This window comes from Doryrhamphus excisus, linkage group LG10 (assembly GCF_037039965.1).
Source record: "Doryrhamphus excisus strain RoL-2023G ecotype Guam linkage group LG10, RoL_Dexc_Guam_v1.1, whole genome shotgun sequence".
Classification (NCBI taxonomy): domain Eukaryota; kingdom Metazoa; phylum Chordata; class Actinopteri; order Syngnathiformes; family Syngnathidae; genus Doryrhamphus; species Doryrhamphus excisus.
The window spans coordinates 10628691-10642269 of NC_136366.1; the positions used below are offsets into that span (position 1 = coordinate 10628691).

The 13579-nt window shown below is 43.4% G+C and overlaps 2 protein-coding genes across 3 annotated transcripts; both read left to right on the plus strand.

Annotated features, from left to right (window-relative positions):
- Positions 1-556: 556 nt before the first annotated feature.
- Positions 557-8411, plus strand: LOC131104180 (MOB kinase activator 1B). Of its 2 annotated transcripts, none has more exons than XM_058051099.2 (6): positions 557-870; positions 2654-2820; positions 4476-4569; positions 4706-4839; positions 5672-5835; positions 5926-8411. In XM_058051099.2, the coding sequence occupies exons 1-6, from the start codon at positions 857-859 to the stop codon at positions 6001-6003; spliced, it is 651 nt and encodes a 216-aa protein (XP_057907082.1). In that variant the 5' UTR covers positions 557-856; the 3' UTR covers positions 6004-8411. The 2 variants fall into 2 exon arrangements, with proteins under 2 accessions (XP_057907082.1, XP_057907074.1); XM_058051091.2 differs by lacking the exon at positions 557-870 and adding an exon at positions 1110-1283.
- A 287-nt stretch (positions 8412-8698) lies between these two features.
- dck (deoxycytidine kinase) lies at positions 8699-12557 on the plus strand. Its single transcript, XM_058051075.2, has 7 exons — positions 8699-8930; positions 9202-9317; positions 9886-10079; positions 10877-11024; positions 11606-11721; positions 11951-12050; positions 12376-12557. The coding sequence occupies exons 1-7, from the start codon at positions 8717-8719 to the stop codon at positions 12400-12402; spliced, it is 915 nt and encodes a 304-aa protein (XP_057907058.2). The 5' UTR covers positions 8699-8716; the 3' UTR covers positions 12403-12557.
- The last annotated feature ends 1022 nt before the right edge of the window (positions 12558-13579 follow it).

The following is a 13579-nucleotide window of genomic DNA, read 5'->3' on the forward strand; positions in this document are numbered from 1 at the left end:
GTATATGACAGGTAATGGCTTATTGAGTGAAAGTGAATAAATACGGGATAAATTATATCTGACACAGTAATAGTAATAATTCAGTTGATTTCGAACATGTTTCGAACATGTTTTCGTTGCATCACGTCTTTATAATTTCACACGTCAAAACGTCTTAACAGGAGTAGAAAGAGTCAAGCATATTTAATCATACCAATTTCAAAATAAATGATATAAGATACAATAGTTTTCATTAAATGTTATTAAAGGAATGAATTCGGAAAAAATATAATATCAGACACTGTCGTTTGTGTGAAATAATAACAGATGGATTAAGCATTAAGCATGCATTATATTACTCACTTTTTAAAATTAAAATTAAATTGCAATAAATCAATTCAGAATTAACCGTAATAATTGCGTGAATTCTTGTTTATTCATTTTTGGTTGGCATTTTGTGAAAGCTTTCCCTATATAGTGGTACTGTGTGTCATGTTGTGTCAAAGTAGAGTCAACTTTTTTCCACCAGGTGGCAGCACAGGAGAGCAATACCACCGGTCAGCTTTTGGACGTCACATGAAGAAGTCAAGCCTCATCCTGGTAGCAGGCTGCTGCCGCTTACAGTACACGCATTGGACGATCAGCAGCTGTTGGTCAAATCAGAACACTTCGTTTCATCCCTTTTGTTGAAGCGAATAAAGCATTTATTTCTATCCATCACGTTATTTTGGGGATTGTTCGCCAAGAGAGGACCGCGAGAAAGGGCGAGAAGTCACAACGGGTACTTGTGAGACTTGCACAAACAAGCCCTCCTCCTCCTTCTTGTCTGCTCATTATTTGCTGAGAGAGAAGAACAGTTTCCACCGCCTGAGGAAACATGAGCTTTCTTTTGTAAGTTTTACTCTTTGATTTTGCCTTCAGTGTTTATTCTCATAGCCATCGCTGTCTAGTTTGTTTTGTAATACTTAGCGCTGTGTACTATTAGCACGGCTGTGCTAGCGATAGCATGTTACGGGCTAAGTCTACTTCCCGGACTACTTCACGATGTGACGTTTACGTGTCCTTTCATGTTGGGTGAAAATTTACACAATGGTGTCATCCTCGTGTAACAACTGTTATTTAGCAGCCGCCACGGTGTGTCGGTGACACAAACGCGGAATGTTGAAGCTGCCTTTGCATTTTACGGAAGTCCTGGCGGTGTGTCTCGGATAGTTGCTGGTTTGCCCTTGTAGTACTTGCAGGGAGCAGAAGTCTTTCAGCGGCATGCTGTTTGTCTCTCACTGGGTGTGGACGGTAATTACTGTGTGAGGAATATACTTAGTAAGAACTCTGGTGGAGATGTGTATGAATAATTGTGGCTAAAACATGAAAGGTTGCTTGAATTAACTACGACGAGAAACTCATATTTACGTTGCTCGACTATCCAAAAATCCACAACTGCATGAGAGAAATGCTGCAAGAACGATGGTGGCTCTGTAATACTATATCATATTAAAGCCAACTGTTTAGCAAAGACATAAAGTAAATATACCTTATCATTAGAGTTGTCACATGGCATTGTGTCACAAGGTCTTGCAAGATTAAACTTGAAAAATTATCACAATAATAAATTAATTAATTTATCGTCATAATAAATGAAAACTTGCCCACCTCAAACACATCCACCCGAACCAGTGGGGAAAAAAAACACCGAGACATCAAGGTGCATAGCCTTCTTCCCAACAGGCAACACTCACTGAAGCATTTGGGTGACAATGGAAATGCAAACAAAACAGCCGCTCCGAATGCTGTTCTTTAATACAGTTTCAAAGACAGCATTTTGAGAAATGCTGCAAATGTTTAACAGTACGAATTGTCTGTGAGAAGGTACATGTCACATACGGCCATGGATGACGTATTAAAGAAAATATTGCATCATTATGATATATATAATAATAATACATTTTATTTGTATAGCACTTTTCAAAATACTCAAAGACACTTTACAGACGAATGGAGTTGAATAAAACAAGTAAACAGAGTAGAAGACAAACCGAAATACAACATTCATTCGTTAATACACAGTTAAAACATGAGTAAAAGCGGGGCGAGGCACAGCAGTCAGATATAAAATATAATAATATGTTTATATAATAATATATTAGAAGCAGCCTGGATGCTGTGGCTGCCGTCCACTTTGACCTGATTTTGAGAGTCTGGCTCGGCTGGTGCTATGAGATCCATCCTATGTAGTATGTTACTGTCCATTGAAATCCTTATTCATCATAGGAATGGGTTTTGTTGTGTTTACACGTAAAATGAATCTTCGGAAGTGACATAATTATGTTTAGAACAACTCTTCCTGTCAGCCAGTAGCTGTACTGAGAGCGAATATCTGTCCTCCAAACTGAGCGTGTTCCTTCCTGCAGCGCTGACTCACATAAGTTGTTGTTAAACGGGGGGGCCGGGGCCACGACAGAGATTGAACACCGGGCCTCTCCGAGTGGCCTCATTAGAGACACAGAGACGCTCTGTTCTCGACCCCTCGTTCCGCTCTGCCAAACCCGTCCTGCACAACTCTTTTGTCAGCATATTCTTTAGCGAGAGAGGAAAAAATCTTTATGAAGACCTATTGTTAGCAGAGTGTTCCGACCTACCTGCTTTGTTTATGATACGATTTGTCTCTGGGTTGCAGCGGAAGTCGCGCCTCAAAGACGTTCAAGCCCAAGAAGAACATCCCGGAGGGCTCTCATCAGTACGAGCTGTTGAAACACGCAGAGGCCACGCTGGGGAGCGGGAACTTGCGCATGGCCGTCATGCTACCTGATGGCGAGGACCTGAACGAGTGGGTCGCGGTCAACAGTAAGATCCCAAGTTGCCTCCATCCAACACCTCCATGCTGTCTTTGCAGCACCTTTTGGCCGTTGAAATCACATTGCAACATTTTGCTTTTCCACTGCGTGGTGCCAGATCGGCTCGGTTTCATTTTGTGGTTGAGAGAATGTGTGAAAACCACATCGGCCTAAATTCTGAAGTCTGTACTCAACATGCTGACAAAACACAGCAACAATGGAGGAGACTAAACAAAACGCCTCCTCCAATCACTACGTAATGGTTGTGTCAATGCTGAGGTCGTTGCTGCTTGGATCCATATCTACACGTTCACAACATTTTGTGTCCAAGCAGCTCCAGTGTTAGCTCCAAAAGGACTGATCAACCATCAGGGTTGGAAGCTCTTGGCATGCCATCAAAGCCCACCAACATTCCTCCTGGGAAAAGACACTGTGACTATTAAACGCACACAATTGTCTTGCACGCTTTTATTTTTCCTCTCACGTCAGAGGCCCACTTGGGTCTTAATTTGAAGCTCCACTGGAGTGTCATCATAGCTACCGGAGAGATGAAAAGAGCTCAGTCATGTTCCTTTTAACAACTTATTTGTCCTGCTTGCAGTTTTTCACCTCGGACATTGTGACAGAGTTCCTCTCCAGGAAACAGGAAGTGACTTTATTTTTGAAGGAGTTTGTTTTGTCAATGAGGAACTCTGAATGACACGTGTTAGCCTGCCTTTTATGTTGTCTGTAACATACACTCAAATGTTTTCAAACAGCTATAAGAGACGCTTAATTACAGTCTTTGAATGAACCCGCTCTCACAGAGATCCATTGGTTTTGCCTTGCGTCATTTTGACGTATGCAGCATTTCCCACAGGGCTGCTTTATAGTGTGGCCTGTCACCATAACAAATTCTTTTTTTTAATTAATAAAACAATATTGTGGCACGGCGGTCGAGTGGTTAGTGCGCAGACCTCACAGCTAGGAGACCAGGGTTCAATTCCACCCTTTACCCTCGGCCATCTCTGTGTGGAGTTTGCATGTTCTCCCCGTGCATGCGTGGGTTTTCTCCGGGTACTCCGGTTTCCTCCCACATTCCAAAAACATGCTAGGTTAATTGGCCACTCCAAATTGTCCATAGGTATGAATGTGAGTGTGAATGGTTGTTTGTCTATATGTGCCCTGTGATTGGCTGGCCACCAGTCCAGGGTGTACCCCGCCTCTCGCCCAAAGACAGCTGGGATAGGCTCCAGCACCCCCGCGACCCTCATGAGGAAAAGCGGCAGAAAATAAATGAATGAATAAAACAATATTATTAACATCGTTTTGAAACCATTTTTTCCATTCAGAGCAAACGGCGAACAAGGTAGCTTCTCTACATTTCCTCAACTTTTTTCCCTTTCTTAGTAACAGCGTTTTCCCAAATACATATAAGCAATTTCCACATACCAGAACGCTGCATCTATACGCTATTTTTGCTCTGATTTGACACCCCCATCTTTTTAAGGCAGGGCTGACAACAACTGGTTGTGACGTCACATGAAACACAGCAATATGTAGTAGTATCAACTTGTTCTGTGGCGGTGAAAATGAATCAGTGACGGGCCACAAACATATAAATAATTGTATAGGAGTCACTGGTATATTAGCGTGATTTTTTTTTTCTTTTTTTTGTATTTGCAGCTGTGGACTTCTTCAACCAGATCAACATGCTGTACGGGACCATCACAGACTTCTGCACGGAGGAGAGCTGCCCCGTCATGTCTGCCGGGCCAAAGTACGTCCTTCACAACAGTTGCATTTCATCCATCTTCTAATGCCCTCCAACGTGCCCACCAACTCCACACGTCCAGTTCTTGAGCCCTTCTGTGGACAGACGATGCTTGAACAATTCATCAATCATCCATCCGCAGGTACGAGTATCACTGGGCAGATGGAACCAACATCAAGAAGCCCATCAAATGCTCCGCCCCCAAGTATATTGATTACCTGATGACCTGGGTTCAAGACCAGCTCGATGACGAGACGCTCTTCCCCTCCAAGATTGGTATGTTCTGCACATTTCTATGTGGCACAAACATCCGTGTAAGAAGAAAGTAAAGTGTAAAAGTATGCAACGAGATTCTGGTGGCCCACCTTCCCAGTGAAAGGACTTCAACAACGTCCCGTCCAAACTCGCTGAGGCTTGTAGAGTCGGGTGGAGGCCCAGCAAAGCCCTGGGTGGCTGGCAGCCAGTTCAAACAAATGTTGTGTTCCTCAAGGTATGAAGGTGGTCCCTCTTGCGTTCTCGTGCTTTGCTGCTCAGTTTGTGGCCAGCGGGAGCTTAAAACCGATGGTCAGCAAAGACCCGTCTCCTAATTCTGAAGCCAGGAAAGCTGCTTTACTTTTCACTTAGCAGCCTATAAGACATGCAGTACATCAGATGTGGCAACAACATGAGCGTTTCATAACCCCAGCCAAACACTTGACACATCGTTTGGCATGAGCGCGTGAGACGGCGTCTTTTAGTCACCGGCTGCTTGCACTTCCCCTGAAATCGTGCTGCAGCCTGTCAGTGAGGATCCACTTCTGCTCTCCAAGTGTACCCACACTGATCAGGAAGCTTTTTATTCCATCTTGTCAAGGGACCATACCACAGAACGTGAGGGTAGTCAGTGTACAGCTTGTATCACCGTGGAGATAGACTGAGCCAAGATGGCAGCCATTGTTGTCTAAACAGCTAGCAACAGAAGTGCGTAGGAAGATAGTAACTCTTTATGACTGATTTTTTTGTCAAACAGGGTATCTGGTCGCGTTGGTTCAGCCTGCACCTCCCTGCTGTGTACTGTATAAAAGTGGGGTGCTTTGTAACGAAGGCCGCTCACTCTTGTCCTCTTCAGGCGTCCCCTTCAAGCGCAACTTCATGTCGGTGGCCAAGACCATCCTGAAGCGTCTGTTCCGCGTCTACGCTCACATCTACCACCAGCACTTTGACTCTGTCATGCAGCTGCAGGAGGAGGCCCACCTCAACACGTCATTCAAACACTTCATCTTCTTCGTCCAGGTAGAGGGACATGCACAGACGTGTGTGTGTGTGTGTGTGTGTGTGTGTGTGTGTGTGCGCGCGAGTGAGTGACCTGTGTGTCTTTTGCAGGAGTTCAACCTCATCGACAGGAAAGAGCTGGCGCCGCTTCAGGAGCTAATCGAGAAGCTGACCACCAAGGACAGATAAACGACCACGAGCCTTCTTCTTTTAACGGTCTTCTAGTTTTGCACAGACACTCCCCCCACCCTCTCTCTCTCTCCCCTTCCTCCTCCTCCTCCTCCTCGGCTGTATGTATGCAGTATAAACTATATTTCCATTTGGGGAAATGTTTTTAAAGAGGCCCGGGACGCCGAAACGGGTCGAGATGGGTTTATCACACCGGGGGGCTTCATCGTATCAGGGAGTCAAGTGAACAAAAAAGAAAAAGTGTTTCTGAGGCAACGATCCACCTTGAATATTCACATTTGCTCTCCAACAAGAAGCATTCTCGCAGATGACAATAATATTGTGTTAAGGTGTTATGTTTTTCTTAAAAAGGGGGGGGGGCAAAGCCATTCCGAGAACAGCCGAGTAGTTTTTTGCTGCTTGCTAGAACCGCATCCTAAGTGCCTGGCCTGGCTGGCTTTGGCCCGGCATCCACAGAGAAGACTGTAAGAAGGCCATACCAATCAATTGACACCTGAAATTGACACCTTGTGGATTGAATTCAAAGTACTTTGTATTCTTCAGGAAGTAATTTTTAGCTTAGTTATTCTCCGTTCTGATTTCTAAACCGATGCACAGTTTTTTTTCCCCCCCTTAAAAGTAGCTTGTTCGTTTGCTGGGACGTACCTTTGTGAAATGAATGTTGACGCGTGGAAGCAGATATAAAGCAAACCCGGCTTCAAATGTGATCGCCACCACGTCCGTACAGCTTCCACACAGGTGGAGCTGATGAAGCACACATTTTACTGCACTAGTGTGTATTTTAGGCCGCAGGAAGCAAGCGCGAGCTAAACAGGAAAAGACAAGCATCTGTCAGCATGTGTTTTACGACGGCTCCAGCGGCTGCAATAGTGTACAGTCTATAAGATAGGTTGATAAGTACCACAGCAGCTTAGTTGACCATCGAGCACTTTAAACAGTTCTCCTGACCTCTCGCCTGAATGTCTCCTCTGCTTTGCGTTTCTTTTCCTCTAACCCCCCCCTCTCTGCATTCTCCCCCCTAAAATGAATGTTAGCCTGCGCTGAACTTGAGGCACAACCCACATATTTCATTAGATTTGTTTTGGTACTTTTTTTTTTTTCTCCCCCCTTCCAACAGCTGCATGTACATCTCTCGCTCTCTTAAGTGTACTTTTACTATGCAATAATAACTGACACACTAAAAGGTGCAGCTCAATAAATTGGAATAGCTTTCAGAATCACTACACACAGTGGATTATTTCAATATTGTTTGATTTTTTTTATATTCATAGCTTACAATTGGGGAATAACACATTCAGTAAATGAACATAGTACAGCAGTCCCTCGTTTACCGCTGTTAATTGGTTCCAGACACTACCGTGATGAATTAATTTCTGTGATATTTTTTGCATGTGTGATGAACATATAAAATATTTACATACAACACAGTACATAAAACATAGGACAAGTAATAATTTTGTACAAGACAAAGTGAATGAAGCACTTAAATGGAAAGTGTAACAGCTGTTTAACAACAAATGTAGGAAGCGCACACGAAGCCAATCAGGGCCGTGGATACTGAAGAACGAACTTCAGCAATTTGCATGCTTGAAATGCTTCATTTGGGCCAGGAAAACATGACATTTATTATCATTAATATACATATTTTTGTCAAATAAGAGGCCGCAGTCAACCACGAAACAACGTGATACGGCGAGGGATTACTGTACATGGGAAATCAGCAAAATAAGTGCAAAACATTTTCCTTTATTGAGATGCACCTGTATATACAGTATAGTCATGAGTTCTGCTTATTCAGTGCATACATTCAGGTGTTTATTTACAAAGAAAGGCTTTGCTTTGGCTTTGGTTGGTTTAAAGTAATTAGTGTTACTGTATGAGGTTTTTTTTAGGTGGACTACTTCAATGCACAACATGTAAATACTGAGCTGTATGAAGGAGTATTAGGGCCACACGAAACAGAGATATGTTATACTACAAGGATAATGTCATTCTTGTAATTGTGCTATGTTTTTGTTCTTTGTGTGGTGCTAATAGTCATTCTTTTCAATAAGCATGGAGTTGTTACAAGAATGCTTTGTCCTTTTTTTTTCTTTATAGGCAGCTTTCATCATCTGGATATTATAATTGTGTTTCTTTGCTTAAGTTGTTGAGTGCCCCCTCCCCACCCTTTTTTTTCTAATGATAATGAATGTTGTTACATACCATAATGTAATTTAAAAACAACCCGGAAGCATCTCCTGCTCCTGGAATGCCCCCGCCTAGCTTGTTGCCTAGTTTAATTTTTCTCTTCTTTAGCTGTATTCATCGAGGAAATATGTGTACATAATGGCTCGGTATGGATGTTTCAATGCTGCTGAATCGAATTCTGCTGTTTACAAAGGCAAATAAAGGTGGTGTTGACTCTTTGAGGCGTTTGTAACGATCTCTGGGTGATGCACCCAAACAAAGAGTCGTTAACGGGCATGCAGCTGCTTCCTGTGCGGAAGTGACGTCTTCGTCGCCTTTCTCGAGCGTAATTCTCACAAAAACGGTCAAGAAATTGTAAAGCAAAACTGTGATTTTTTCCCAAAGCTATGATTTTAACAAAACACACGAATGCCGTGATGCCAAATTGAAAATATTCGGAAGTACTAGTTATCAGTTGCGTGTTTCGGTTTCGAACCGTCTTCTCAATAAATGATCTCTGACGTAATGCACCACTTCCGGGTTGATGGTGTTTGTTGCCGCCAAACTTTTGAGCTGCACAGCTGCAGCAACAAGCCGTTCCGCGTGGCGCCACTTTCACATCCCGCCTTCGTTTAGTCCCACAGGACGGACTTTATTCCTTCGCAAAATGTCTGTCACCCCGAAGAGGCCTCGCTCTGATCAAATGAACGACTCCATGGAGAAGAGGATAAAGCGGATCTCAATCGAGGGGAATATCGGTGAGTGGATCCGGTGTAGCTGGTAGCTAACCTAGCTTGTACAAAAATAATACAAATTCAACTCGCCGTTAAATGTAAAATGTAGCTCGTTTGTTGTAATTCAATTTTGTGGTGAGTTTAATTGTCATGTTAGCTAATGTCAGTGTTGCGCCACGCTTGCGTGCTTAAGCACTTGCCCCTGGAAGCTAGCTAACATGACATGACAATTTATGCTAACACGGATATATCACCTGTTTTGGTTGTATTTAAACTGTTTTTTATTCTTGTCCAGCTGCCGGTAAATCGACATTTGTACGCCTTCTGGATCAGGAGTGCTCGGACTGGGAGGTAGTACCGGAGCCTATCGCCAGGTGGTGCAATGTGCAAACAAGCGGCAGCGACTTTGAGGTATTTGTGGACCCGGGTAAATTCGAATTGGTGCTTTTCATTGTGTAAATGTGCTGGTTTTATGCCCCCTGTCGGAGCAACACGATCCACGCATGTATGCATCTATTTATCCATAACTGGGAGTGTCTTCATCTGTATTTAGAGTGCAGCTGCCATCTGTTCATATTTCTGCACTTGCTAGTCACCCTTAATGCTCGGGTGGGGCTGGGGAGGGTGGGGGGGCAGATGGTCTCAGTGGACATTCCAAGTGCTCATCCCGTTTGCACAACTGCAGGACATGGGACTCTTACATGCTTTCATACTTGATATACCAACTTCCTGTGTGCACTAGAAATGCATGTTTACTCAACTGCAGAGAGTACAAGGCCAAATATGATTAAGTGAGACTTGATGTGACTGTAATCAGCATATGTTACTCACACTTGCTATTTTGCACTTTTTACAGTGATAGCACCTACTTGTAAACTTAGTGTTCCTTCCAGTTTAATAATGCCCCCCCTGGTGGCGAGCGGCAGTATCCCATGTGTGCGTGATTCGGATTTGTGATCGGTTTTGCCCTCTCCGCCAGGAGCTGACGTCGTCCCAGAGATGTGGCGGCAACGTGCTGAAGATGATGTACGACAAGCCCGAGAGGTGGGCGTACACCTTCCAGAGCTACGCCTGCATCAGCCGCGTGCGTGCCCAGATGCGCTCGGCCAACGGGAAGCTACGAGAGGCGGAGGATCCCGTGCAGTTCTTCGAGCGCTCCATCTACAGCGACAGGTAGGCCAAAGGTTGATGCCAGCACCGCATGGCATCTGTAAAGCTGTGGTGTGTTTTGGAGAAAAAGTAGGAAAATGTTACAACACAATCTGGGATGCCTGGTACCCTCTACGCTTGAGTACGTTGCTCAGGCCAGCACATGAGGACCTACTGCTGTATATTATATATTATATTATATATCCAAAGAACAAAAAATGATGCCTTTAGGAACTGTCAGGCATCATCAATTCCACTGTAAGCTTACAGAATGGCAATTTATAACAATCATTTATTAATTGATTTTATTGTATTTCTAATAATGCACAGAGTTTAATAAATCATATGCAGAATATTTTATTACAAACATAATATATAATATAACCTTCCCATATAATATACATGCACTGTACAAAAAACATTACATTTATGAACAAAATACATAAAGCTTAAATTATATAATGTATAAAATGTAGAATGACAAGTTCTTAAGTATAATTTATAATGTATATGTATAATATATAGTAATTACACATTATACAAAAAATATTTGTAGTTCATAAGTAAAATAAATATTAGATAAAAATGTGATAAACAAAACAAATCATCATTTTATAAATTAAATTAATTTAATTACATTTAAAAATACATTTACAGTATAGTAAACTATATTACAAATACAATAAATGTATTTATTACATAAATATATATTAAAATGAAGAAATTTGAAATAAAAACATCCAATAGTAATGATTTAAATCAATATAAAAACCAATTTTTAATAAAGACACGTAAGATGTGTTTCCCCGTGTGCGTGTCAGGTACATCTTTGCGGCCAACCTCTACCAGAGCGAGTGTCTGAACGAGACGGAGTGGTCCATCTACCAGGACTGGCACGGCTGGCTGCACGGCCAGTTTGGCCAGCACATCCGGCTGGATGGTATCATCTACCTGCGAGCCCCACCGGAGGTACGGCAGCACCCACGGCACGTCTCTGGCGCCGCAACATCCATGCCGGCTTATCCATCCACGTTGGGGGGGGGTGAAAGAATGCAACTTTGCCACTTTCATATTTTCTAAAGCAACACATGTAGCTATGCTAACAGGTTTGACTGTATGTACAGTATTTCATCTCAGCTACTCTAAGAAAAAAGTATAAGCTAATTTTTTCCCCAAATATTCAAATTATGTTTCCAAATATTACAACTTTATTCCCATAATAGCAGCACCTAACCTAAAAATGCGCTTTTAGTTTTATTTTCATGGTAGTAAAAACAGCTTTTTTTCAATTGCTGTCTTTTTTTCTTATTTAATTTTTGTAATTTAATTATTATTTATACATTTTTTTCAGTATACTCAGGGCCATGAAACTGCTTTTTTCCATTTTGCGGTTTGTTTTATTTCATTTTTTAAAATTATTATTATTTAGGACCAATTTAAAAAAAAAAAACTGCCATGGGCGATACTTGGGACCAACAACCCCCCCCCCCCCAAAGTGATCTTTCCTTGCCAAGACAGTGTGTACTAAAACGTCCTCTTCCCGCGTGTAGAAATGTCTGGAGCGGCTGCACTTGCGAGGTCGTGAGGAAGAGCAGGACATCCCTCTGGAGTATCTGGAGAAGCTCCACTTGAAGCACGAGAGCTGGCTGCAGCACAAGACCATGACGTGAGCATTCCTCATCCCTTCCTGTTGACGCCACGCCAGGAGGCCTCGCCTCGCCGCTCCTCACTCTCTGGTCACGCGTGAGCTGAAAGAAAGAACGCCTTTCACGAAGGAGGCCTGAGGAGGGATGGAAGGGATTCCATGTGACCCACATCTGCCTCCATCTTGCCCTCGATGAAAGGCCGTGTGTGTGTGTGCGTGAAAATAACCCCCCTCCCCGGTTGCTTTGCAGGACGGATTTTGAGTACCTGAATGAGGTGCCGGTTCTGACGCTGGACGTGACGGAGGAGTTCAAAGGCAAGAAGAGCAAGAGTGCCGACATGCTGGAGAAGGTGAGCCAAGAGCAGTCGGAGGCAGCTTTCCAAATCTTTCCCATCTTGATGTTAGAATTCCTTTGCTTAAATTGAGTGGTTCCCGAGCAGCGAGACCCACGTGCGATACTTGCTCACGTGCACACGCCCGGCGCCTTGAAAGGAGGCGTGAAGAGACGCTGATGTTGCACTTTGGTGTTGATGCCTAAACACGGGCGCATATTTCAATGCATGTCCGTAACACAAAGTGTGTGTGTGTGTGTGTGTGTGTAGTTGTTAGACTTTGTTGTGTTGGTTTCACTCAGAGTCCAAAGTGAAAGTCCAAACGGTCTGCTTTGTGTTCCAGGTGAAAGACTTCCTGAGCACCTTGTGAGAACCACGGCCACCCAGAGAAAAACACTATCTCCATCCCTTCAGAGACTTTTTATGATGTTTTTAGTTATTATGACTTGAATGACATTTTTGGACTTTTTATCAACAGCTCTCGAGCGTGTGTTTTCAGGTTCCGCCAGTCATGTGACGACGCCTCGGAAAATGAAATCAAATAAAATCTCAAATAGATCTCAACACTTCCCACCATCAAATGTATTCATTTTAAATTCATATTTGAAACTATTAAGTCAATGCAGCTGCACCAAGGACGAGTGGTTAGCGTGCAGGCCTCACAGCTAGGAGACCCCAGTTCAATTCCACCCTCGGCCATGTCTGTGTGGAGTTTGCATGTTCTCCCCGTGTATGCGTGGGTTTCCTCCCACATTCCAAAAACGTGCTAGGTTAATTGGCAACTCCAAATTGTCCATAGGTATGAATGTGAGTGTGAATGGTTGTTTGTCTATATGTGCCCTGTGATTGGCTGGCCACCAGTCCAGGGCGTACCTCGCCTCTCGCCCGAAGACAGCTGGGATAGGCTCCAGCACCCCCACGACCCTCGTGAGAAAAAAGCGGTAGAAAATGAATTTGAAACAATTACGTCAATGCAGCTGCACCAAGTATGAGTGGTTAGCGCGCAGGCCTCACAGCTAGGAGACCCTAGTTCAATTCCAGCCTCTGCCATCTCTGTGGAGTTTGCATGTTCTCCCCGTGCATGCGTGGGTTTTCTCCGGGTACTCCGGTTTCCTCCCACATTCCAAAAACATGCTAGGTTAATTGGCCACTCCAAATTGTCCATAGGTATGAATGTGAGTGTGAATGGTTGTTTGTCTATATGTGCCCTGTGATTGGCTGGCCACCAGTCCAGGGTGGACCCCGCCTCTCGCCTGAAGACGGCTGGGATAGGCTCCAGCACCCCTGTAACCCTCGTGAGGATAAGCGGTAGAAAATAAATGAATGATATCAATGCTGCTTATTGTATAATCTATTTTAACAGTTCTATTGTAATATTTTAGAGTGTTTGGATTCTCACCAAAACTGATATTTTCATATTAGTCCCTTAAGGAATGGAAAGCTTGACAGGCTGCATCAATGATTGCTTCACGCCAAATCTTCAAGAATGTGATGTTAAATGTTTAAATAAACTGTCTTCTACTGTAAAAGAACATTTGTCAACACTG